The sequence below is a fragment of the Theropithecus gelada genome, chromosome 11 (genome assembly GCF_003255815.1).
Source record: "Theropithecus gelada isolate Dixy chromosome 11, Tgel_1.0, whole genome shotgun sequence".
Lineage (NCBI taxonomy): Eukaryota > Metazoa > Chordata > Mammalia > Primates > Cercopithecidae > Theropithecus > Theropithecus gelada.
In genome coordinates, this window is record NC_037679.1 from 76,190,143 (window position 1) to 76,216,972 (window position 26,830).

At 49.9% G+C, this 26,830-nt stretch overlaps 1 protein-coding gene and 1 long non-coding RNA gene across 4 annotated transcripts in view; one reads left to right on the plus strand and one right to left on the minus strand.

Moving 5' to 3' along the window:
• Positions 1-2,203, minus strand: part of TESC (tescalcin) — a 61,317-nt gene extending 59,114 nt beyond the window's left edge. The window contains exon 1 of one of the 2 annotated variants that reach the window (XM_025401123.1): positions 1,921-2,203. In XM_025401123.1, coding sequence (XP_025256908.1) covers positions 1,921-1,978 — 58 coding nt within the window. In that variant the 5' untranslated portion in view covers positions 1,979-2,203. The remainder of the gene's footprint in view (positions 1-1,920) is intronic. The other variant, XM_025401124.1, reaches the window with a different exon arrangement.
• LOC112634071 overlaps positions 2,175-26,830 on the plus strand; it is a 44,166-nt gene continuing 19,510 nt past the window's right edge. Inside the window, exons 1-3 of one of the 2 annotated variants that reach the window (XR_003121723.1) lie at positions 2,175-2,347; positions 3,168-3,364; positions 4,609-4,745. This is a non-coding gene — a long non-coding RNA (uncharacterized LOC112634071). Of the gene's footprint in view, positions 2,348-3,167; positions 3,365-4,608; positions 4,746-26,830 lie in introns of those variants that run through there. The other variant, XR_003121722.1, reaches the window with a different exon arrangement.

The window sequence follows — 26,830 nt, forward strand, 5'->3', positions numbered from 1 at the left end:
ATCTAGGAAGGTTACAGAGCAGGAACACAGCATCTCTCATCCCCGTGGGAGGCTGGACCCAGGAAACTGACAAGACTCCCAGCATGCTCTGCAGCCCTTCCTCCGTGTCAAACCCACAACCGGGCGCAATTCCCGAGTGTCCCGTGGGCTGCCGGAGAGCCCACCCCTCCAGCGGGGATCCCAGCCACAGAGAATGCCCACTGACATCCATCCAGATTCAAAGCAGTGGGAGGCTAGGAAAGGGCACGTGAGAAATAATAAAACCAGGGAAGATCCAAGCAAGCAAGAGCTAGAGGAATCCCTCCTTTCTCTCTCACATTAGTCTTTGGATTGAAGTGCATAAAACTTTTTAAGTAAAATATTCAACAGAGTTCAAAATGAACATATAAAAACGTTTACAGAGAAAAAGCTCACCCTCCCTTCATCCTTTCCACTCCCCCCCGCAACCCCCACCAAGTATATATTAGTACTTCCTGGTGGATTCTTCCCGTTTGCAAATATAGCAATTACAAATGTATACTCTTATTTTCCCCTCTTTTTACATTTTCTATTTCTTTTTACTTTGCAGCTCCAGCTCAAAGGATCCTTTTTTAAAAAACAGATAAAAGGGTACCATATTATATATGCTGAGCCACACCTTTTACTTCTCTAGTTGGATATAATTCTATATTTCTACACACACACACAGATATAGATGTATAAGTGCATGCATACACACAGCAGTTATTAATGGTTTTCTGCAATTTTCATCCAGTTCTCCTGGAAAGGGGTATTTAGATTGGGGGGTCAAGAGGGGTTGCTTTTCAGCTGACACACAAACAGCTGGGCCACCCTCTCTTGGTGATCAATACTGGACGCTGGTTCTCTGCACTTGAAGCAGATGCCAGGAGCTAGCTCTTTCCCAAAATACCTGCAGCTCCCATTTCCTGAGCGTCTACCAGGTACTAGGAGAACTCTTACAACAGAGAAGGAAAGCTGAGAATCAGAGAGGTAAAGTGACTAGCCCAAGGTCACACAGCCAGGAAGTGGCGCTGGCAGGGTTCACAGCCAGTCTGTCCCTCGCCAAAGCCGGTTTGTCCCCACAGCTGGCCCCCGCGGTCTCCAGTCCCCACCCTGGTCCACAGTCGGAGGCAGAACCGGCCACGCCGAGGTCAGGACCCAGGGCCAAGTCCCCAGCCCGGCTGAACTTGGCGGACAAGCGCTTTCTCCGCCATTTCCCTGCGGGCAGCTCGGCCCGGCCTCCCAGGGCGCCCCGCCCCCGGGCCGATGCGGGGTGCGCAGCCTTTGCTGGCTCCGGGAGACCCAGCGAACTCAGGCGAGGACGCCAGGCTCCGGGCAAAGTGCTCTGCGGCCGCTGCCTAGCTAAAGCCTCCCAGCCACCCGCGGGGATGAGGCCGCCTGAACCCATTTTACAGATGCGAGGACGAAAGCAGGCGCGGAGAGCCGGCTGTCCTGCCTAAGGTCACCCGGCCGGGGACCGTCGGAGCCCGGTTCCCACCCGGGTCCGCTGACTTCAAAACTTTCCGCTCCTGCGCTCCCGAATGCACACGACTCTCAGGTGCGGGGCGCGCGCACCAGCCGGGCTGCCTGAGGCGCTTGCCCGCCCGGCCCGAGGCACCTGCCCAACGCTTGGGAAGCCTGGGCCCCGCTCCCTCCCCGGTCCGCAGTCCCCCGGCCAGGGAGTCCCTGGGCCAGTCCGAGGCTGAGCGGCTGCGGCACTGAGCATCGTCGCGCAGGTCCTCGCCGCCACCGCTTGTCTCCTACTCTGCGAAGTGGCCGGCGGGGACCCATTTGAAAGAGGAGGAGACTGAGGCGCAGAGAGGGCCCGCCACTGGCCCAAGGTCACACAGCGCGGCGGCGGGCCGGGGCCCCCAACAGTGGCCGGTCGGAGGTCCCGCCCCGGTCCCCGCAGGTACTCACAGCCGGTCTTGCCCTCGAGCTCCCGCACCTCCTCAGACGCGGAGTGGGCAGCGCCCATGGTGGCCGCGGCGGGGGCCCCGGGGCGCGCGTCCCTCTCAGGCCCCGCACTGGCCTTGGCTTCCCAGCGGCGGGACTGGCCGCGGGACTGGCCTCAGGGCTGGCCTCGGGTCCGGACGCCGGCGAAGGCTCGGAGCCGCGGGTTCCGCGTGGGGCCGGAGCGCGGCCTCTTATAACGGCGGAGGGCGGCGCGCCGCGGTCCTAGCGCACGCCGGTTTCGCGCACTGCGCGGCTGGGGGAGCGCCCAGCCCCGGCCAGGAAACCGCCGGGAAGGGGACCCTGGAGCCCACCGTTCTGGGTTCCCAGTCCGCACAGCAGCGGCCACGTACCTCGCCCCTTCCGCACCCCTGCTGGATCTGAAAGGAAACAGGTGTGAGCAAAGTTGGGTGCGTGGGTAGGAGGGGTGGGACCCCTGGGAGGTGTTATGCCCACTCCCAACCCATCCCACCTTACATCCTCCAGCTCTCAGGAGGGGAAACTCCACCTAGATAGTCAAGGAAGAGAGCGAGCATGAATTAAATCTATGGAGAACAACAGTAATTATAATCCTATTTGAAAGTGCACCATGCGCTTTCGTTTATTCCAGGAAAGCCCCAGCACCCTTCTGAGGTGAACACACCCACGTGGCGGCCCTTGTGGGCCCTGCACAGCCCTGCAGCTGAGGGGCACCTCAAACTGCAGGAGCGGGTTGAGCGCGGTGGCTCACGCCTGTAATCCCAGCACTTTGGGAGGCCAAGGCGGGCGGATCACTTGAGCTCATGAGTTGCAGACCAGCCTGGCCAACACGGTGAAACCCCGTCTCTACTAAAAACACACAAATTAGCCAGGTTCGGTGGCACATGCCTGTAATCCCAGCTACTCCGGAGGCTAAGGCAGGAGAATCACTTGCACCTGGAAGGCAGAGGTTGCAGTGAACTGAGATCTCACCACTGCACTCCAGCCTGGGCAACGGAGCAAGACTCTGTCTCAAAAAAACAAAACAAAACAAAACAAAACAAAACAAAAAACTGCAGAAGCGGGCCCAGAAGGCTGCATTTGGGACAAACTGCTGGAGAGAGGGCAATGCTGGTGGTCCCCAGGCCCATTAGGGAAGTTCTGGGTTAAGATGGCTTAAGCGGTTGGCTCTCCATCCAGGTGGGGTGACTGGGGCCGATGCTGTTGCTTGTGTAACATGATTCCTCCTCCTTAAGGATAAGTTAATGAGATGTCCACCAAAGGGCCTGGCATGGACACAGCACATGGCCACGGAGGCTGGTGGGCACTGTGGAATCTTGTCCCCTGGAGAGGCACACAGCCAGGGCAGAACATCAGGGTCAAGGCACTCCTGTTCTGAAGGTTCTAGTAACAGTGCTTAGTAACACCACCATCAATGACTGTCAGGTATCAGGTCTGTTCTGGACGTTAGGCTCTATGGTAAATGTTGGGGAGAAGGGGGACAGGGTAGGGGGCAGCAGTTTTTTGGTGCCCACAGAGGGGACTTGGGTGGACCTACCTCCATCAGTTTCACAGGCTGCTGGGACGGGGGCTGCTGAGAACTGCTGTTCATTCCTGCAGACTACAGGCTTAAGCCAAGGGTCACAGCCCTTTCCAGGGGCAGGAGGTGACTTTCAGAGCCCGAGGTAGAGGGTGGGGGTTGGTCCTAAAACCTCCTAGAGCAGCAGAATCAGCCCCTTCCTGGTTGCAAATCCAGCTTTTGGCCAGGTGCAGTGGTTCCTGTCTGTAATCTCACCACTTTGGGAGGCTGAGACGGGAGGATTGAGCCCAGGAGTTTGAGACCAGCCTGGGCAACATAGCAAGACCCCGGCTTTACCAAAAATTAAAACTTTTTAAAAATGAGCTGGGCACAATGGTGTGTGCCTGAAGTCCCAGCTACTTGGGAGGATGAGGCAGGAGGATCGCTTGAGCCCAGTAGTTAGAGGCTGCAGTGAGCTATGATTGCACCACTGCACTCCAGCCCAGGCAACAAAGCGAGACCCTGTCTCTAAAACGGAAAATCCAGCTTCCCCTTACACTGCCTGTCTGCAGCTAAGGCAGCACCTGCAATCTGCATTTTAAAGCACTCTCCAGAGGGCAGTGCAAGACCTGATCAAGGTGGAAAGAGTTGGCTGTGGGGCATCAACTGGTCTGAGCTGGCTGGACAGCTGATCTAGGGACTGCATTTCAGGTTAGAAGGATTCTGGAAACAGGCCTCTGGGATCAGGAAAAGGAGCCTCAGTACTCCCTGAAAGTTCTGAGCCTCTGAGCCAGCCCATTACTTACAGCTGCTGGGAGCAATTTTATTCCAACTTAAAATGTCAGTTCCTGGAATTTTATTATATTAAACTAGTCAAGGATTAAATGATGGAGCTGTCTGATGTAGGGGATAGGAAATGGCATTCTCTGGACATCAGCCCCTCCTGCTTGGCACAGTTGCTCCAGTGGGGACAAAAGCCCTGGGACAAGGAGAGGGGCACATGGCTTCACACTGTCCCTTGGTAATCTTGAGGAAGCTCCTGGTGTCTAGGATGAAGGGAGCCTGTCCTACCAGATCACCTGTCTACGCTGACCCACTGACTGCTGTTAGCTACTAGACAAGCACTTGTACTTGTTCCTTTTGCCTGAAACTCTCTTCCACTCCTGCTTCCTCTTCAGACCTCAGTGGAAACTCACATCCTCAGGGAGGCCTTCTCAAAGTCCTCATCCCCTCTCCTGGGTCCACAGCCAAACAAGCCACCATCACCAGCCAGCAGGGAGCTGGGAAGGAGGAAGTCTTGCGAGGATGACACAGGAGGATTTATTCCTAATTGCAGGGCTCGGAGAAGTAATCAGGAGATCCTTGGAGCAGCACGAAGGCAGAAAAAACCAAGGCACAATTTATGCATTCGTTCAATCATTTATTCATTGCACATTTATTGAGCACCTCCTACGTTCAGGGCTCTGGCTGGGTCCTGGAGCCACAGCCAGGAATAAGATGTCACCTTCACTCCTGAGGAACTCCTGGTGGGGTGAGGAGACAGACATAGGGGCAGTAACAAATCTGATGGGTAAACAAGGGTTGATGTGATGGAGCCCACAGAGAGATGGAATGTTCAAACCAGAATGGGCCCCTGGAGAGACTCTGTCATCCCTAAAGCTGAGCTTCAGGAAGTCCAGGACTGTCCCCAACTGTGGTCCCGAAGGGATACAGCAAAGCCAAATTCTTGGTGGACAGACGTCTCTGCGTGGGCCTCTGCAGTGGCACCCACCATCTTCCCCGGGCTCTGCCCTCCTCTGGCAATGATGCGCACATCGCAGGGCGCCCTCCACACAAAGCCAGCTGCTGCCTGTTCCAGGATGTCATGGCTTTCATTCAAATCTACCAGTGGCTCTGCAGGCGTCAACAAAGCAAGAAGCAAGAGTGAGGTCTGCAGCTTTGCATGGGGTCTGGCCAGGGCTCAATGGATTTTTTTGTCTAGAGCCCTGGAAGAGGGGCACCCCGTGGGGGGCGAGCTTTATCCCCCACAATAACACAGCATGACTTTTGGAGCACTGGGAAACACTTTAGTCACCAGGCAACTGCATCTTTTCTCCCAGAGGACCTTCTCCCGGAGGAGCTGATTAAAAGTGGTGGCTGCAATTCATATAGCTGGTCCTTGTGAAGCCACAAAGGGCAGCTAAGCCCGGAGATAGCCAAGACGGTCTTCACTTGACTCTCCCACCTTCCTGTCAAAGAGGGCTATGAAACCATACTTGGGCAAGTTAACCTCTCTCATCCTCAGTTTCCCCATCTGCAAAGTGGCAATAACATTGTGAGGGTTAAATGCAGATTCATATACGTAAGGTGATTCATATATGTAAGGTGATTGTGAAGGTTAAATGCAGATTCATATATGTAACATTGTAAGGGTTAAATGCAGATTCATATATGTAACATTGTAAGGGTTAAATGCAGATTCATATACGGAAGGTGCTTAATACTGCCTGACACAGTAAGTGCGAGCCAGTGGTGAGCTGGTAAACAAGTTCTCTGAAAAGGGCAGGAGGGGAGGAAGTCCTAATCTGCAGCAGTTGCCAATTTCTGTGTGTAAATACTCCTACCATAGTCAATTTCAAGTTACTGATAATTTAACAATAGGCTTGCAAAATCTCTGAATTTTGTTTTTTAGATACGTGGTCTCACTATGTTGCTCAGGCTAGCGTCGAACTCCTGGGCTCAGAGGATCCTCCTGCTTCAGCTTTCCAGGTAGCTGCGAATACAGGCATGCGCCACCATGCCCGGCTTAAAATCCCTGAATATTTAACCATTTGCTCTTGCAAGTCAGTCAAGACCAGGAAACTACTACCCAGTTGACTGCCATATGTTCGTTTACTTGTTCATGCATTCACTATTGAGTGCCAGGAGTTTGGACACTACAGTGAAGGAGACAGTCCCTGACCTCAGGGATCCCAAAGTCTGCAAGGAAAGAGATGTGAACAGAACATGGTGTGCTAGCTGGTACCAGTCGCTGCAGGGGCCTGGAGGAGAGGCACCCAGCATATCCCCATTTTATTGATAGAAAAACCAAGATGTTCCCAAAGGATTATAAACCAGAATCAGAGCATAGACTTGAAGGTGTCTGAAGAGCAGTTTCTGTAACTCACCTATCCCTTCTAATGGTTTAGCTTGGAGCAACTCCCAAGGCATGGTAATGTTCCAGGAGCAACATGACATTTTTCTTAGCATTTGGGCCACTGACCAAGAGATTTATGGGGACTCCAAGTACCATTGAGACCTCCTTTGCAAAAATTATAACAGAAAGTTATGACACTGAGAGAGATTTGATTTCACCAACCCTCATCTTGCCTCGAACCTCCAAAATGCCCTTGATCGTTCCTGGGCTTGAGCCAAGCTAACTTTGGGATAAATTTAATTTATAGTTTAAATTATAATAACCCTTCCCCAAAACTAAGCCACCTTCATAAAACTAATGAAAAGCTACCAGGTAGCCGGGCACAGTGGCTTAAGCTTGAAATCCCAGCACTTTGAGAGGCTGAAGTGGGAGGATCGCTTGAGCCAGGAGTTCAAGACTAGCCTGGGCAACATAGTGAGATCCTGCCTCTACAAAAAAATAAAAAATTAGTTGTACATGATGGCACGTGCCTTTGGTCCCAGCTACCCAGGAGACTGAAGTGAGAGGATCACTTGAGCCCAGGAGTTTTAAGCTGCAGTGAGCCATGGTCACACCACTGTGTTCCTGCCTGGGGGATAGAGTAAGAATCTGTCTCTTTAAAAAAATGAAAAGGAAGGCCGGGCGCGGTGGCTCAAGCCTGTAATCCCAGCACTTTGGGAGGCCGAGACGGGCGGATCACGAGGTCAGGAGATCGAGACCATCCTGGCTAATACCGTGAAACCCCGTCTCTACTAAAAATACAAAAAACTAGCCGGGCGAGGTGGCGGGCGCCTGTAGTCCCAGCCACTCGGGAGGCTGAGGCAGGAGAATGGCGTAAACCCGGGAGGCGGAGCTTGCAGTGAGCTGAGATCCGGCCACTGCACTCCAGCCCGGGTGACAGAGCGAGACTCCGTCTGAAAAAAAAAGAAAAAAAATGTTTCTTAAAAAAAATGAAAAGGAAAGGACACCAGGTTAGGAGGATGAGAGGGGCCTGAATTCCACTAAGACGCAGGTGTAGTTAAATGACAACCAGCTGTTATTCCAGAGGACACAAGATTTGCAACTGCCCCAATTCACTATTGTGGAACCTAAGATTAGCCTTTTGAGATGTCTTTTCCTGCATTTCTGACGACCGGATGGTCCCACCCAGACCCTCAACTCTTGGCTCAGCCTGTCCTATGGCCCCCACCCAGAAGTGGACTCGGTGCACAAGGACCATTTTCCACATCCCTATGACTGCATCCCCAACCAATCAGCAGCCCCCATTCCCCTAGCCCCCTGCCTGCCAAACTATCCTTTAAAAACCCTAGCCTCCAAATTTTTCAGATTGATTTGATTTGACACAGGATGGCCAGCTTCGTGTCAATTAAGCTCTTTCTTTATTGCAATGCCATCGTCTCAGTGAATTGGTTTTTGTCTGTGCAGCGGGCAGGAGGAACTCATCAGGTGGTTACATCATCTTGCTTGGCCTTTTAGTGAAGACTGCACCTAAACCACATCAAACAAGCAATGTGTGGTGATGCTCTCATAAAATAGGTCCAGGGAGTGGGAGACCGCACAGGTGGCCCGCGTCAGTGATTTGGCTCTAACACAGATGCTTTTTCTCATAAGATCATTCAGGCTCCTTAGGTTGGTTTCATATGTCTCTTGGTTTTCGTGTCAATGGGATCAGAGATTCATCCGCAATTTGCATTTTGAAATTAAAGTTATCGTTTTGATTTTCTTTTGAACAATCTTTTCTCCCCTGAGGCACCCTGAAGTTCCCCCGTAGCCGTGGGCACGCTATCGGAGATAGATTCAGATCTGAGTTGAATCCTGACTGCCCGCTCTCTGGCTGTGTACCATTGGGTTGGTTACGCTGCAACTGCAAACCTCAATGTCTTCATCGGTATAACAGGCCTCACAATCCCATCACTGAAGAGTCGGAACAAGGGTGAAATGGCTGGCATAGAGCACACCCTTCCCAACTGTCTGTTCCTTTTTTTTTGGTGGGGGGTAGTTGAATATCAAGGACTTTATAGCCAGCCTGACTCTCCTGTCTCTTCTAGCCTCCCGTCCCTCCCGGCCCCGTGACTCCCAGTGCGACACATCAATGAAACTCACACTCAAATCTCTGTCTGGCTCCCAGTTCTTACAGAATCAGGTTTCGTCTTAGGAGAATGATCACAGCAAGGGGGTTTTAGAATAGTTCCTTCTCTTCATTCTCTGAGAGCTTTAAACTCAACCTTAAGTTAGAAAATCACTCCTTGCCCCTTCCTGGGTGGCACAATCACTGCTGTCACCAACATCGTTGCCTCAGCCCATGGCTGGAGCTGAGTGGCCCAGACCTCAGAGGGACGCTGCCCCATAGGGAGGCAGGCTGGCTGCCTAAAAATAGGAGAAGGAGACTGGGGCTCTTGGGGAGGGCAGCTTGAACTTGTTTTTCTATTATTTATATAATTATAAATAGTGACCAATTACCAGAACTTGCAGGGGGCAGATGGACTGTTGTCCCTGGATGGGCTTCAAACTCTGCATTATTGTCCAAGAAACAAAGTTACCAACCAGAAAGAGGTAGCAAGGGCCCCAAATCTATTTTCACTTCACCCTTACTTTACCTCGAGCCTGGTGGGGGAGGCTGGGCAGGGGCCAGGGGGCTGGGAGCTGCCGAAGAAGACAGGAATAGTCAGCATTTGGAAGGCTCTGCTAGGGCCTCTTCTCAGGTAGAAATGCAACAGCCCCAGGTAGAGATGCTTTTGTTTCTTCATTTGTGATTTGGGGAGAGGCATCTTACACTATTAGACAGGACTGTGTGGTAGGCAGAACAGTGGCCCCCAAAGACGCCCACGTCCTAATCCCTAGAACCTGTGAATATGTTAGGTTACATGGCAAGAGGGAATTAAAGGAGCAGATGGAATGAAGGTTGCTAATCAGCTGACCCTGAGATGGGGGAGATTACCCTAGATTATCTGGGTGGGCCCAGTGTAATCACAAGAGTCCTTATATGTGAAAGAGGAAGGCAGGCTGGGCTCGGTGACTTGCACCTGTAATTCCAACACTTTGGGGGACTGAGGAGGGCAGATGGGTTGAGTCCAGGAGTTTGAGACCAACCTGGGCAACATGGTGAAACCCTGTATGTATAAAAAATTCAAAACAATTAGCCGGGCATTGGTAGTGCTTGCCTGTCATCCCAGCTACTCAGGAGGCTGAGGTGAGAGGATCACCTAAGTCTGGGAGGCGGAGGCTGCAGTAAGCCATAATCATGCCAGTGCACTCCAGTCTGGGTGACAGAGTGAGACCCTGGCTCCAAACAAAACCAAACCAAATCAAAGAGGAAGGCATGAGGGTCAGAGTCAAGAGTGACGTGATATGAGAAAGACTCAATTGGCCTGTTTGAAGGTGGAGGAAGGGCACCAAGAAAGATAGACAGGCTCTAAATGCTGGAAAATGCAAGAAAACACATTTTCCTCTAGAGCCTCTGGAAGGAACACAGCTCCCTGACACCTTGATCTTAGCCCAGCAAGACCCATTTTGGACTTCTGACCTCCAGAACCGTAAGATCATCTTTTTTTTTTTTTTTTTTTTTTTTGAGACGGAATCTCACTGTCCCCCAGGCTGGAGTGCAGTGGTGCAATCTTGGCTCGCTGCAACCTCTGCCTCCCAGGCTCAAGCAATTCTCCTGCCTCAGCCTCCCAAGTAGCTGGGATTACAGGCAGGCGCCACTGTACCCAGCTAATTTTTGTATTTTTAGTAGAGACAGGGTTTCACCATGTTGCCCAGGCTGGTCTTGAACTCCTGACCTCAGGTGATCCACCTGCCTCGGCCTCCCAAAGTGCTGAGATTACAGGCGTGAGTTTTGTTTTTATAAGCCACTGACTTGGTATAATAATTTGTTGCAGCAGCAACAGGAAATGAATACACACACTGGGTTTGCCCTTGGAAAAATACAGTGCCAAGGAGACAGCGTTGACCAGACTGTCTTTCTACAAGGATGATTTTTTTTTTTCTTGAGACAGGGTCTTACTCTGTTGCCCTGGCTGGAGTGCAGTGCCATGATCACAGCTCCCTGTAGCCTCAAACTCCTGGGCTCAAGCAATCCTCCTGTCCCAGTCTCCTGAGTAGCTGGGATTACAGGCGCACACCACCAAGCCTGGCTAATTTTTAAATATTTTGTAGAGACAGGGCCTCGCTATGTTGCCTACGCTGGTTTTGAACTCCTGGCCTCAAGCAGTCTGCCTCAGCTTCCCAAAGTGCTGGGATTACAGGCATGAGCCATTGGCCCGGCCCTAGAGGGATGATTTAAGTTTTGTGTGCATGCAATCACCTTGGTTCTTATTTAAATTCAGATTCTAGGATCCAGGTGTTCTATCTCAGGAGGAATGCATTTCATTTTACTTTTTGTATTTTTATTGATATAGTAGCAAATATTTTGGGGACATATGATATTTTGATACATGTACACAATGTGTCATGATCAATCAAGTTAATTGGGATATGCATCACCTCATTTTTTTCTTTGTACTGAGAACGTTACAAATTTTCTCTTCTAGCTATTTTGAAATATAAATTACTGTTAACTATAATTCCCTATTTACTATCAGATTCCCTACTATCAAATACTAGAACTTATTGCTTCTATCTAACTGTAATTCTGGACCCATTACAGGAATGCTTTTTTCTCTTTTTTTCAAGACAGAGTCTTACTCTGTTGCCCAGGCTGGTGTGATCTTAGCTTACTGCAACCTCCACCCCCAGGTTCAAACAATTCTCCTGCCTCAGCCTTCCAAGTAGCTGGGATTACAGGCACGTGCCACCATGTGCCTGTATTTTTAGTAGAGACAGGGTTTTGCCATGTTTGCCAGGCTGGTCTCAAACCCCTGACCTCAGGCGATCCACCTGCCTCAGCTTCTCATCTTAAAGTGCTAGGATTACAGGCATGAGCCACCAAGCCCGGCCGGTTTTTTTTTTTTTTTTTTTTTTTTTGAGATGAGCTCTTGCTCTGTTGCCCAGGCTGGAGTGCAGTGAGTGGTGCAGACAGGGCTCACTGCAACCCCAACCTCCTGAACAACTAGGACTAGAAGCACACCACCATGCCTGGCTAGTTTTTGTTTGTTTGTTTGTTTGTTTGAGACAGAGTCTCGCTATTTCACCCAGGCTGGAGTGCAGTGGCGCGATCTTAGCTCTCTGCAAGCTCTGCCTCCCAGGTTCACACCATTCTCCCACCTCAGCCTCCCGAGTAACTGGGACTATAGGCGCCCGCCACTGCGCCCGGCTAATTTTTTTTTTTTTTTTTGTATTTTTAGTAGAGACGGAGCTTCACCGTGTTAGCCAGGATGGTCTCGATCTCCTGACCTCGTGATCCGCCCACCTCAGCCTCCCAAAGTGCTAGGATTACAGGCGTGAGCCACCGCGCCCAGCACCTGGCTAGTTTTTAAATTATGTGTAGAGATGAAGCCTCACTATGCTGCCCAGGCTGCTTGAACTCCTGGGCTCAAGCAATCCTCCTGCCTTGGCCTCCCAGAGTGTTAGGATTACAGGTGTGAGCCACTGTGCCCAGTCAGGAGTGCATTTTAAATGAGAACTCCAGGTGATTTTGATAGAGATGGTCTTGTATGTGTGTGTGTGTTGTAATGGCTTTGAGATGTTATTCACATACTGTGCCTCCATTTAAAGTGCACAATTCAATGATTTTTTGTATCTTCGGAGTTATGCAGCCATCACTACAATCAATTTTAGAACAATTTTGTCAGCCCCAAAAGAAACCCCATACTCCCTGTCACCCCTCAATTCCCCCATCCTCTCCGGTTTCTGGCAACCACTAATCTCTTCTGTCTCTGTGGATTTGCCTATTCTGGACATTACATATAAACGGAATCATACAATATGTGGCCATCTGTGTCTGGCTTCTTTCACTCAGCATAAGGTCTTCAAGGTTCATCCACGCTGTAGCACCTGTCAGTGCTTCATTCCTTTTCATGACTAAGTAGTATTCCACAGATAGACCACATTTTGTTTATCCATTCACAGGTTGATGAACACTTGGGTTGATTCCACCTTTTGGCTCTTATGAATAGTGCTGCTGTGAACAGTACAGTACAAGGGTCTATTTGAGTCCCTGTTGACAACCCCATTTTGACACCCACGGACATAGTGCCTAGGGAGTCATTCATTCTCCTTTCTGTATTCATCACTTCCAGAGCACAGACAAGGGCCAGTGAGTACAGGGAATCACTGGACAAGGAGAGTCTATACATGCCAGTAACTGTACAGCTTCCCTCAAAGTATAACATGTAACTGTCATGGCCAAAGATAGAGGCTTGGGCAATTAATCACACTGTGTTGCCAATGTGGAAACAGAGACTCATGGAAGCTCAAATCGCTTGAGTTCACATGGTCCACAGATGACACAGCCCTGCTGGGTCCAAGCCCCTGACCCGCGAAGCAGTGATACTTCTCACAGGTGCCTGTCTCCACTGGGGGTTACCTGGGTTACAGGAAGAAAGTGCGAGATCCCTTTCTTCCATCTGCTGAATCAGATGGCCACAATTTAGCTTCAAGTAATGACCGAGGAATTCCCCTTTGCAGAGTACTAAGCACTTTCTAGATTCTATGAACCTTGCTGCCTCCTAAGACAACACTACAGAATGTACATTCTTCACATCTCTGTTATGAGCACAAAGAACTGAGGCTTGGCAAAGCGACCCCAGGCTGCCACATTGGTTCTCAAATGGTTTTGTGCCATAGGATTCCTTGTGTAAAAGGGGCCCAGGAATCTGCATTTTAAGAAGGATTGGCCTGGCGTGGTGGCTCACGCCTGTAATCCCAGCACTCTGGGAGGCCGAGGTGGGTGGATCACCTGAGGTCAGGAGTTCAAGACCAGCCTGGCCAACATGGCAAAACCCTGTCTCTACTAAAAATACAAACACTAGCTGGGTGTGGTGGTGCACACCTGTAATCCCAGCTACTTGGGAGGCTGAGGTGGAAGAATTGTTCCAACCAGGAGGCAGGGGTTGCAGTGACCCAAGATCTCACCACTGCACTCCAGCCTGGGCGACAGAGTGAGACTCCATCTCAAAAAACAAAAAAATAAGGACTGCACAGGGAAAGGGATGGTTGAGAACCCCCTTGGACTAAGACGCTACCTTCTCATGGCCTCACTGTCCCTGGACACCTGCAGGAACAGACTCCACACACAGGTGTAAAGAGGGAGATCCTTCCCACAGGGTCACCTCTGTGACCACAAAAGGGCACAGACCAGGAGGAAAAGCTATGACTTAGCTGTCCCCTCGACTGTCTGGCCTCCTAGCAGGCCCACACGTCCAGTGTGTTAGTAAGTAGCAGGGCTGGAACTGAACGCTGAGTTGGCCACCTTTGGGGACCATGAGCTGCCCCACGGGGCGATGCAACTGGCTGTGGAGCTGCGAGCCAATCTCAGCACCTCATTCACCCCAGCACCTCCCCAGCCAGGGAGGCCCAGCCCCAGCCATCTCCTCCCTCCCCCGCTTCCCTCCTGGGATGAGTGCAATTACCAGTGAGACCCAGCTGAGTGCCTGGGAGGCAGCGATGATAAATATATGTTGGGGTTCACAGTTGGTGCAGTTGATAATTTGGAGCTTACTCGGGAAAGCAGGCAGCAGGCACCTACCATTTTGACCAGCTGGGGCAGGCAGCCAGGGTGGGAGATGGTAGAGGTAAGAGGTGGGGCCCACGAGCCCTGAGGCCCCCCAGCCCTGTCTGACCACGCTGACTCAGCAGAGCTCAAAACTGACTCTCTGCTGACAAGGCAAGCGTGCTCTTCCCAGCTGGCCGCTCTCAGCTGTCTCTACAAACCCTCCCAGGAGGGCTGCGGAGAGCAGACACGGGAACCACACCCGGCTTCCTACCTTCATACAGGAAAAAAGGAGTGGGATGTGAACAAAAGGTGGGAGGCTTCCCAGCTGCCCTTTAAGTAGAAGCTTCACCTGTGCCAAGAAGACCACGTGGTTAGTGGGTAGGGGAGAAAAATGCTTTGAGGGTTTCTGGGTCCCAGCTGCCTGCATGGACAGGTGGAAGTCCTGCAGCAGGTTCGTTGTTCTGACCTGATGTAGGACCCTTCAGGGGGAGGAAACCTGGAGAGTTCTCCCTCCCTCCTTTCCGTAGGAGCTGAACAGCTCAACTTCTACTAAAGTTGGGGAGCTCAAGGCAGGGCTGATGGATGAGCCCCTCAGAATTGGCTAGTTCTACCCTCTCGTTTCCTTTCCTCTTTTTTTTTTTTTCAGACAGAGTGTCACTGTGTTGCCCAGACTGGACTGCAGTGGTGGGAGCTCAGCTCACTGCAACCTCCACCTCCCAGGTTCAAGCAATTCTGCTTCAGCCTCCCAAGTAGCTGGGATTGCAGACGTGCGCCACCACGCCTGGCTAATTTTTTTATTTTTAGTAGAGATGGGGTTTCACCATGTTGGCCCTGCTGGTCTCAAACTCCTGACCTCAGGGGATCCACCCACCTTGGCAAAGCGCTGGGATTACAGATGTGAGCTATCATGCCTGGCACACCCTCTCATTTTCACAGAGGAAGAAACAGAAGCTCACAATGGTCACTTAGCAAGGATATAACTGGCTGGATCTAGATCAGGTCCTGAGACTGAGACAGGGGCACAGGGGGACTCTGCAAGGGTGGATTCGGTCAGGTTCTCCAGCATTGTGGTATGAAAAGGCAGGTTCCTGGCTGGGCGTGGTGGCTCACGCCTTTAATCCCAGCACTTTAGGAGGCCGAGGCAGGCAGATTACCTAAGGTCAAGAGTTCAAGACCAGCCTGGGGAACATGGTGAGACCCTGTCTCTATTAAAAATACAAAAATTAGTTGGGCATGGTGGTGTGCGCCTGTAATCTCAGCTACTTGGGAGGCCGAGGCAGAAGAATCGCATGAACCCAGGAGGCAGAGGTTGCAGTGAGCTGAGATCATGCCACTGCACTCCAGCCTGGGCGACAGAGCAAAACTCCATCTCAAAAAGAAAAGAAAAAGGCAGTTTCCTGGAACTTACTGAGAGAGAACTACTGAGACGGCTCCTCTGTACATTCAAATCTGAGAGCCTCTGCTCTAGAGACCTAGACAGATCTGGGGTCAAGTCCTGTCTTTGGCCTTAGGCAAGTGACTTCACCCCTCCAATCTTTAGTTCCCGTCTGCAGCCCATGAAATGGGCACACAGATTTTACATGAAGTGCTGCCATATGGAAGGTGCTCAGTAACGGGTGTGACCCTGGTCATCGGCTGGCTTGGGGCCTGCTGCTCCAGGTGCAGTTGCTGGGCCTGGCCGGGACTCAGTGGGGAACGATGGCCTCTCAGGAGGCTCCCTGCACAAGCTGATGTGCATGGGCCAGACAGTCCGCAGACAGAAGCTGTTCTCAGGTTGTGTGCTGCGGGAGATGGGGAGGACAATTTGGTTCCTGTCTCCTGGGGGCAGGTCCCAGCCCCTAAGAAGGAAGAAGTATAGACAGGCCTGAATATTTATGAAGCCTGGGACTCAACCCCAGCCACAGATATCACAGGGTAAAGAGCGGGCCTGTCCATTTCTAGGTGGAGGAAGGTGGGTGTGGATAGGTGAGAACTCAGCACTGAGGCACCCCTGTGAGTGGTCAGCAGGAGGTCGGGAGGGTCGCAGGAGCAGGGGCGCCTGCAGAAGTTATCCTTCCCAGGACCCTAGTTAGAGGTGCAGGGGCAGAACTGAGGACAGATGGGATTACTGCAGAGTTCCCCTTCCCTCTGTCTGTCCACAGAGCATGGCGGAATGGGGGATCCTTTCATGCCACTCACACTGAGGCTTCATTTCCTATCCAGGAGGACGCAGACAGAAGGCCCATGGCTTTGGATCAGCCTTGACATTCAGAAGTCAAGGAGAATAGAATTTTCTCAAGACGCATATACACTTAGAAGCAGCAACATGAAGCTAAAGTCTCTTTCTGGAGGACTCAGGAAGTGACAGCCCTCTATCTGCTGCTGTACGGAGAGAGCCCAGGTGCAGAATGAACCAGAACGGCAGTTCTTGAACTTGGCAGCACATTAGAACCACCTTGGGAGTATGTAGAACGCCTGATGCTCAGGCCACACCCAGACCCCATGTGAATGAAGGCTGAGGGTTGGGAACGGCAGCAGCAGTGCTGTTTTCATTTTTTTTTGTTATTATTTTTTAATGTTTTTAAGATGGAGTTTTACTCTGTCGCCCAGGCTGGAGTGTAGTGGCACGATCTTGGCTCACTGCAACCTCTGTCTCCTGGGCTCAAGTGATTCTCCTGCCTCAGCCTCCTGAGTAGCTGGGATTACAGGTGTGTGCCACCACACCCAGCTATTTTTTTTTTTTTTTTTGTATTTTTAATAGAGGTGAGGTTTCACCATTTTGGCCAGGCTAGTCTTGAACTCCTGACCTCAAGTGATCCACCTGCCTTGGCCTCCCAAAGTGCTGGGATTATAGGAGGGAGCCACCACATCTGGCCAGTGCTGTTTTTAAGTCCCCCAGGTGATTCCAAAATGCTGTCAAGTTTGAGGACAGACCGCTGTCTCTACCCTAGCTGCAGATGAGAGCCACCTGGAGAGCTCTAATCCCGGGCAGATGAAAATAGAATCTTTGGGGGGTGGTGGGGGCCCAGGTGGTGGTGTCTTTAAAGGGTATGTATATACAGGGTAGAGCATCATAAATCGAATCAACCCAGTGGTGTGATTCTGCACCACTGGCATGGTGTGTGTCTGAGTGTGCATGTGCAACAGTGTGTTCTCGGAGAGTCCTGGTGTGTGACCTTGGGCTGAGATCAGGCGCTTAGCAGCTGTGCTGAAGCTGTAGCTCATTAACCCCCATAGCCCAGTGATGAGAGTGGTGCATTAGCTGGGAGGGCTCACAGGTGGCACCGGGACAATGGCTCCTCCGAGGCTGCCTGTCGCTTGCCCATCTCTGCCTCTTTCAACTCAGGTTGCATTTAGGGCCTCAGGGAAGAAACGTTTCCTTTCCTAAGTAAATCAGTCTGGAGTTGCTCTCTTTGGGGACAAGACTAGTAAAGGAACCCTTAGGAATTTGGGCGAATGCAGCATGTCCCTGGGCAAGTCACTTCTCTATAGCGCTTCCTTTCTTTCGTTATTATTATTATTATTTCAGATGTAGTTTCACTCTTGTTGCCCAGGCTGGAGTGCAATGTCACAATCTTGGCTCACTGCACCTCCACCTCCCGGGTTCAAGCGATTCTCCTGCCTCAGCCTCCCAAGTAGCTGGGATTACAGGGACAAGCCACCATGCCCGGCTAATTTTTTGTATTTTTAGTAGAGACAGGGTTTTACCATGTTGACCAGGCTGTTCTCAAACTCCTGACCTCAGGTGATCCACCTGCCTCAGACTCCCAAAGTGCTGGGATTACAGGTGTGAACCACCATGCCCAGCCCTTTATTTTTATTTTATTATTATTTTTTGAAATGGAGTCTTACTCTGTCGCCTAGGTGGGAGTGCAATGGTGTAATCTCAGCTCACTGCAACCTCCACCTCGCCAGTCTCAAGTTATCCTCTTGCCTCAGCCTCCTGAGTAACTGGGACTACAGGCATCTGGCTAATTTTTTGTATTTTTAGTAGAGAAGGGGTTTCACCATGTTGGCCAGGCTGGTCTTGAACTCCTGACCTCAAGTGATCCACCCGCCTCGGCCTCCCAAAGTGCTGGGATTACAGGTGTGAGCCACTGCGCCCGGCCTGTGCTTCATTTCTTTAAAGAAGAGAAAAGACGAATCTCCTCTTGTCCTCTTGTCACAATGCATGTGAGTAAGCATACTGGGCTCTCTGAAAGTCAGCTGTGATGAATTTTTAAAAGATGACCTATCAGTAGATGCGGTGCTCACACCCAGAATCCCAGCACTTTGGGAGGGCTGCTTGAGGCCAGGAGTTCGAGACCAGCCTGGGTAACATAGCAAGACCTCCATGTCTACAAAAAAAAAAAAAAAAAAAAAAAGTAGCTGGGCAAGGCGATGTGGGCCTGTAGTCCCAGCTATTCAAGAGGCTGAAGTGGGAGGATCACTTAACCTGGGAGGTCAAGGCTGCAGCAAGCTGTGATGGTGCCACTGCACTCCAGCCTGGGCAATACAGCAAGACCCTGTCTGAAGAAAAAAAAAATGGCTTATCAAGCTTCTATGTGGTGTAAGAAGGCAAAACCCCACTGCCAAAAGAGGGAAACTGAGGCTTATGGAGCAAAGTTTAGTGGAGCCAGGGTGCAATGTCAAAATCATGGGCAGCCATGACACCCCTTGAAAATCTCCTATGGTGACCACAGAGTATGGCACTCAGAGCTTTATGTGCCTAACCAAGTACAGGAAATTATGTGTACTATGGATGGTCAAATGCCCAGGAAGGTACTGTGCATAAGAGCCTGCCTATGGCAAGTAATAATCTGAAACAGTATTTTTGTGTTTTTTTTAGAGACAGGGTCTCCCTCTGTTGCCCAGGCTGGAGTGCAGTGGTGCCATCGTGTCTCACTGCAGTCTCCACCTCCCAGGTTCAAGCGATCCTCCCACCTCAGCCTCCTGAGTAGCTGGGACTACAGGCCAACACCACCTTGCCCAGTTAATTTTTTTAAATGTTTTGTAGAGATGGGGTCTAGCCATGTTGCCCAGGCTGGTCTCAAACTCCAGGCCTCAAGCAATACTCCTGCCTTGGCCTCCCAAAACGTTGGGATTACAGGTACGAGCAACCGGGCCTGGCCTAAAACCGTATTTTTTTATTGACTTTATATGACACTTATTTTTCCAGTTTTATTGATTTAAAATTGACAAAAATAGGCCAGGCGCGGTGGCTCAAGCCTGTAATTCCAGCACTTTGGGAGGCTGAGATGGGCGGATCACGAGGTCAGGAGATCGAGACCATCCTGGCTAACACGTTGAAACCCCGTCTCTACTAAAAAAAATACAAAAAACTAGCCGGGCGAGGTGGCGGGCGCCTGTAGTCCCAGCTACTCGGGAGGCTGAGGCAGGAGAATGGCGTAAGCTCAGGAGGCGGAGCTTGCAGTGAGCTGAGATCTGGCCACTGCACTCCAGCCTGGGCGACAGAGCCAGACTCCATCTCAAAAAAAAATTAAAAATAAATAAATAAATAAAAATAAATAAAAAATAAAATTGACAAAAATTGCATATATTTAGGGTATATATTGTGATATTTATGTCTATAAGTGAAATTATTATAATAATTATTTCTATGATAATTAACATATTCATTAATATATCAATTTCAAGATAATTAACATATCTATTCCCTTATATGCTATTTGTGTGTGTGGTGAGAACACTTGAGATCTATTCTCTTAGCATATTTCAAGTGTACATTATTACTAATTACAGTCACCATGCTACTGTGGTCACTAGGTCTCCAGTACTTATTCACATTGTGCTGAAGGTTTGTATCCTTTGACCAATATCGCTCCTCTCCCCCTGCCCCAACCCTGGTAACCAACATTCTACTCTCTGCTTCTATGAGTTGGACTTTCTTAGATTCCACACGTAAGTGAGGCCATGCAGTATTTGTCTATGTCTGCCTGATTTCAGTTAGAACAATCCTCCAGGTTCAGCCATGGTTTTGCAAACTGCAGGATCTCCCTCTTTTTTTTTTTTTTTTTTTTGAGACAGAGTCTTGCTCTGTCGCCCAAGCAATTCTCCTGCCTCAGCCTCGCTAGTAGCTGGGACTATAGGCGTGTGCCACCACACCCAATTAATTTTTGCATTTTTAGTAGAGATGGGGTTTCGCCATGTTGGCCAGGCTGATCTCGAACTCCTGACCACAGGTGATCCACCTGCCTTGGCCTCCCAAAGCACTGGGATTACAGGTGTGACCACTGTACCTGGCCAAGGATCTCCCTCTTTTTGAAGGCTGAATAATATTCCTATGAATGTGTTTTACATTTTCTTTATCCTTTCATCTGTCGATGGACACTTAGGTTGTTTATCTTGGCTACTATGAATGGTGCTGCAGTCAACGTGGAAGTGTAGATATCCATTCAAGAAACTGATTTCATTTCCTTTGGGTAGATACCCAGAAGTGGAATTTCTGGATCCTATGATAGTTCTATTTTTAATGTTCTGAGGAACCTCCACATAGTTTTCCACAATGGCTGTACAAATTTGAAATAGCATTTTAAGTTACCCATTTAAACTGTTACCCTTTCCTTCTTCCCTCAGCCCCCACCCCACATTCCTTTAATATCTCCACTAAAAGCTCACAGCTCCTGGTAGGGACCACGATTTAACCTTGGCTTGACTTAATCTTTGCACTGTATTCCCATAATTTATTTCCATTCCAGAAAAAAGCCGATGGTCACCTGTTGGGGTTTTGGGCAAGTTCTGGGTTGAAATTCTCCTTCTTGTAGATTACAAGGGTTCTAGGCTGGGTGCAGTGGCTCACACCTGTAATCCCAGCACTTGAGGAGGCCAAGGCACGCAGATCACCTGAGGTCAGGAGTTCCAGACTAGCCTGGCCGACATGGTGAAACCCCGTCTCTGCTAAAAATATAATTAGCTAGGTGTGGTGGCACATGCCTGTAATCCCAGCTACTCAGTAGGCTGAGGCAGGAGAATCACTTGAACCCAGGAGGCGGAGGTTGCAATGAGTTGAGATCGCACCACTGTACTCCAGCCTAGGTGACAAGAGTGAAACTTCATCTAAAAAAAAAAAAAAGAGTTCTAGAGTTCTAAAACTGTGATGTGCATAAGATTCCCCTGGAGCCTCTGGTGTCGCAGGAAGGGTTGGGTGCTCTGGGGTCAGTGCCTGTTAGAAGCCCCCAGGTGATGGTGAGGTTGGGGTGAGCAGGATGGCAAAATACTCTGCCCCCCGCCCCCACTGCTGGGAAAGGGAGCTAAATCCAAGGGCTGCCCAGGGACTTCGCAGCCCCTCCCCTGTGGGCCTCTGCTCTTTGTCCTCATCCTACTGTTCAGGCCAGATGGCCACCCTTCAGCAAAGAGTGGGAGGGGGAAGTGGCAGATCAGAGGCCTCTAAACTCCAGCTAAAGCCTGCTCGTTGGGGGGTCACCCATCCCTGTCCTGCACCTGCCTCACGCCCAGGCTGAGTGCTGCTCTGTCTGGAGGAACCGGGCTGGGCCACCTCAGTGAAGCAGGGTGAACTGGCAGCTGTGGCTGAGCGGGAAGAAAACTCACACTCCCTCCAAGCTGCTGCTTCTGCTGGCTGGAAGCAAGGCTGGGACGCTCTGATGTCACCAGAAAGCACCTCCCGTCAGGCCTCAGCCACTATTCTTAGTCTCAAGAAAAAACCTCCGCCTGTTAGAAGTCTCTCGACTTCAACAGCCTCTTTATAAATAACTTAGAAACTGGTAGTGTGCAGGGCTGCTGGCGAAACACTTCTTTCTTTAATGCAAGATGTTCCAGGGGGCTCAGCGGTGGGCACACCTCCCTCCCGGGGAGCCCTGTAAACGTTATCATCTCAGGAACGGATGCTTCCACCCATGGGTGCTGCCTGCCCAGCTGCGCGCTAACTAAGCGCCAAGCAGTTTCACAGGCAGTTCCAGAGCAGCTAGACGCCTGGTCAAATCCTGGCTCTGCCACTTCCTAACTGTGTGAGCTTGGGAAAGTCACTTTGCTTCTCTTTGCCTCTGTGACTGCATCTACAAAACCAGGGCAATAGAGTTGTGACAGCCCTGGGCTGTGGCAAAGAAGAAAAGAACTGAAACACACAAAGTGCTTGGAACAGCACAAGCCAGCAGCCGTCTGGGTGTCTGTCACTATCTTACTGTTGCTACTGATATCCTTAGGAAATAATCTCCCAGGAGAGAACTTCATCTCCATTTGATCCACAGGAAACAGAGACCCCTGCCCCCAGGTTAAACGACTGGCCTTATTCACCCGCTCTGTTAGCAGCCAAAGCAGGACTTGAACCCTAGTCTGTTCCACTGGGAATCTCAAGTCAATTATAAAACTCTGCTGCTGCCTAGAGCATGGGGAGGGATCAGGCACAATCAAGACTAGCCAGGCTTCTCACCTGTGGGAACCTGTGACCAGCAGGAAAATCACTCCCTGGACCCTGCTGGGGGAGCCACCCTCCTCCACCATCCTCCTCCAACATCTTGAGACCTTGGGCAGCTCAGTGCCCCCTCACTGAGCCTCAGTTTCTTCATCAATAAAATGGGTTTATAGTAACAGCATCTACCCTGTAGAGTAGTATGATGATTAAAGGACATGAGCTTTTAGGCCGGCCGCAGTGGCTCACACCTGTAGTCCCAGCACTTTGGGAGGCAGAGGCAAGTGGATCACGAGGCCAGGAGTTCGAGACCAGCCTGGGCAACATAAAGACCCTGTCTGTACTAAAAATACAAAACATAGCTGGGTGTGGTAGCATGTGCCGTAATCCCAGCTATTCAGGAGGCTGGGGCATGAGAATAGCTTGAACCCGGGAGGCAGAGGCTGCAGTGAGCTGAGATCACATCACTGCACTCCATCCAGCGTGGGCGACAGAGAGAGACTCTGTCTCAAAAAAAAAAAAAAAAAAAAAAAAGAACGTGAGCTTTTATAAAGGCGCCCTCTTCCACTTTTTCTCTGGCCACATTGGGGTGAGTCCTATCAGCTTCCTGGTAAGGCAGGCCCCCTCCAAGACCAGCTGATCTCTCCCAGATGTGCCAGGGCTGGGGTTGCTCACGTCTCCCTCCAGGTCACCTTGGGGACTTCTCAAAACTTCATCTTTGGCATACATCCTCTGGTGACTTGAACTGGTTGTTTATGTGCATAAATGTCCCCTTACCCCACTGATGGATGTTAGGGTTCTTCTGATGTTTTCCCCTGAGCAGGTGTTCCAGTAGGGTAACTGCTGAACCTGACGTTTCTCCTCCTCCCCCTCACCACCCACCCACCCCTAGTCATTGTGGAGCCACTCACTTGGCGTGGAGAAGCACCATCTGGTGGCTTTTTCCAGGCGTTTTCCATATTTGCTATGGGACACCACGCTTGGTTGAATTCACAGGAGGGCCAATGCCTCTAGGGGCCTGGAGGTAACATGCCGGTTCCGGGAGGGAGTCAGGAATAGAAGATCTGCATTTCTCGTGTTAAACTTCCTTGCCAGGCCCCTATCAGACAATGTAAGAGGAAGAGCTCCAATGTGATACAATCAACAGAGGGGTGCAGCCTGCTCAGAAGGCAGGGGAGGCCGGGTGCGGTGGCTCACGCCTTATAATCCCAGCACTTTGGGAGACCAAGGCAGGTGGATCACTTGAGGTCAGGAGTTCGAGACCAGTCTGGCCAACATGGTGAAACCCTGCCTCTACTAAAAATATAAAAATTAGCCAGGCATGGTGGTGGGTACCTGTAATCCCAGCTACTCGAAAGGCTGAGACAGGAGAAATGCTTGAACCAGGAGGCAGAGTTTACAGTGAGCCAAGATCGTGCCACTGCACTCCAGCCTGGGGGACAGACCCAGACTTTGTCTCAAAAAAAAAAAAAAAAAAAAAAGTCAGGGGAAAGCAAATGGTATGCCTGGGCTAGTAATTTATTCATCAGACTAGAATGAATTCCCTTCACCTCACTTCTCCCCGCTCTCCTGTTGGTGCATCCTACAAAGGCCAGTTTTTATATTCTCCTTTTTGGAAATCTCCCACTGTCCTCAACTGACAGCAACCTTTTCCTTCTCTGAAATGCTACAAGAGTAAGAGTAACAGGAAGCCAGGGGCTGCAGGATCAGCGGGTGCTATGGAACAATATCTCTATGGGCCATGTCCTTTGCAGAGGTGGTGGGGGAAGAATTCAGGAGAGAAGGAAGCAGTAAAGGCAGATGGCACATTCACTGGTGAGGTTAAAAGGAAAGGGGAGGCCTGAGATTCACACTGGGGAAGAATTAGGATTTCTGTCATCAGACCCAGGGAATCTGGACTTTGAGAGCACTACCCCACATGGAGGGAGAAGGGGCCCTGATACCTGCCATCAGCACAGTGACTATAATTAGGGCTCAGCTGAGGTCCTTGAAAAAAAATCCATTCTTCCTTCCTGGCCAAGTAGCAATTTGCAGCATTCTGTATTTGGTGGGCACCGCCGAGTTTCTAAGGATGGCACAGTGTTTTCTTTAGTCAGAATCTTTTTTTTTTTTTTTGAGACAGCATCTTGCTCTGTGGCCCAGGTTGGAGTGCAGTGGCGCGATCTCTTCTCACTGCAAGCTCCACCTCCTGGGTTCAGGCCGTTATCCTGCCTCAGCCTCCCGAATAGCTGGGACTACAGGCACCTGCCACCACACCCGGCTAATTTTTTGTATTTTTAATAGAGACGGGGTTTCACCACGTTAGCCAGGATGGTCTCGATCTCCTGACCTTGTGATCCGCCCGCCTCGGCCTCCTAAAGTGCTGGGATTATAGGCATGAGTCACCACACCCGGCCTCTTTAGTCAGAATCTTTAATCTCAGAAGGTTTAGCATTAAGTACAGAAAGGATGAAGTAATGCAAAGTCATAGTTTCCTTTTTTTTCGGTCCTGTATTATATCGAAAAGTAATCTACGTATATTGGTATACTTTCTATTTTAAGGGTTTGAAATGTTTAAGAGAATTTGGCATCATCTAACAGAAAGGCCTTGTGATCCCAATTTCAAATGAACTGAGTAATCAATTATGGCCAGATATTTCTGTAAATCGTGGTAAAATATACGTAACATAAAATTCACCATCTTAACCATTTTCAAGTGTGCAGTTCGGTGGTACTAAGTATATGCGCATTGTTGTGTCAGCCAGATTTTAACCTGGAAGTTATATGAGAACTTAATATTAAGTTTGTAAACAGAACGCTACTCTTTAAAAGAACTTAAAATTTGCATATTTAAAGTTCAACTTATTAGATGTATACAAATTCATAATGAAGTACTTAGGAAGGTTCTGACAAGTGCTTAAGAAGAAATCAAATATATTAAATTCATTAGTGCGCTCAAAGTATTTAAGGGAATTTATTGAAGTGGCTTTAAAAAACCCTTTAAAATGATTGTAAACTACAGTCTATTTATATAAAAAATAGGGATATTCATAAATTCAACACAAAGTATTAGGGAAGAATTGGTGTTTCAAATTTATATTTGTAACAAATAGAACATTAATTTAAAAAAAAAAAAAAAGGCCAGGCGCAGTGGCTCATGCCTGTAATCCCAGCACTTTGGGAGGCTGAGGTGGGCGGATCACCTGAGGTCAGGAGTTCGAGAGCAGCCTGTCCAATATGGTGAAACCCTGTCTCTACTAAAAATACAAAAATTAGCTGGGCCTGGTGGTCGGTGCCTGTAGTCCCAGCTACTCAGGAGGCTGAGGCAGGAGAACTACTTGAACCTGGGAGGTGGAGGTTGCAGTGAGCTGAGATCACACCACTGCATTCCAGCCTGGGTGACAGAGTGAGACTCCATCTCAAAAATAAAATAAAATTTAAAAATAAATAAATAAATACTTAAAAAAAAACTATAAAGTATCCCCTGAATAATCTTTCACACAAGGCTTTGAAAGCTGAGTGTGGTGGTGCTCGCCTGTAGCCCCGTCTACTCCTGAGACTGAGGCAGGAGGATCATCTGAGCCCAGGAGGCCACCCTGGGCAACAGTGTCCCTGTCCTCAGACCCAGGGAATCTGGGCTTTGAGAATACCACCCTATGTGGAGGGGAAAGGGGCCTTGAAATCTCACTATACTTAGGGTTTACAATCTCACATAATCTCATCAGCACTGTAGTTGGTTTTTAAAAATTGAAAAAAAAAAAAAAGGAAAGCCTTTAAGGCCACCAGTACCCCATGCTGACAAATCAAACCATTTGTGTATGAAATACCTCATGACTGAGTGTGTCTCTCAGAAGCCCTTGCAGGACTTACTAAAATACACATCACTGAGCTCCAGCACCAGAGCTTGTGACTCGGTGGGGCTGGGTTCAGAAATCTGCATTCCTGACAGGTTCTCAGGTGACTGCAGTTGGTCTAGGGAGAGACTTTGAGAAGCACTGCGCTGAACGCAGAGGTCATGTTTCCACCGTCATTCCCTGTAATCTGAGCCGCTTTTTGGGCCTTCATTCCCCTCTCTCTAATGTGAGAATAACATAGTATACCCCGCGGGGCTGCTGGGAGGATGAGAGACATGTATGTGCGTGCCTGGCACGTGCCGGGCTCACAGTATGTGGTAAATATGTGATATGGTTTGGCTGTGTCCCCACCGAAATCTCACCTGGAATTGCAATAATCCTCGCGTCGACTGCAGGGCCGGGTGGAGATAATTGAATCATGAAGGCAGTTCCCCCATACTGCTCTCCTGGTAGTGAATAAGTCTCACAAGATCTGATG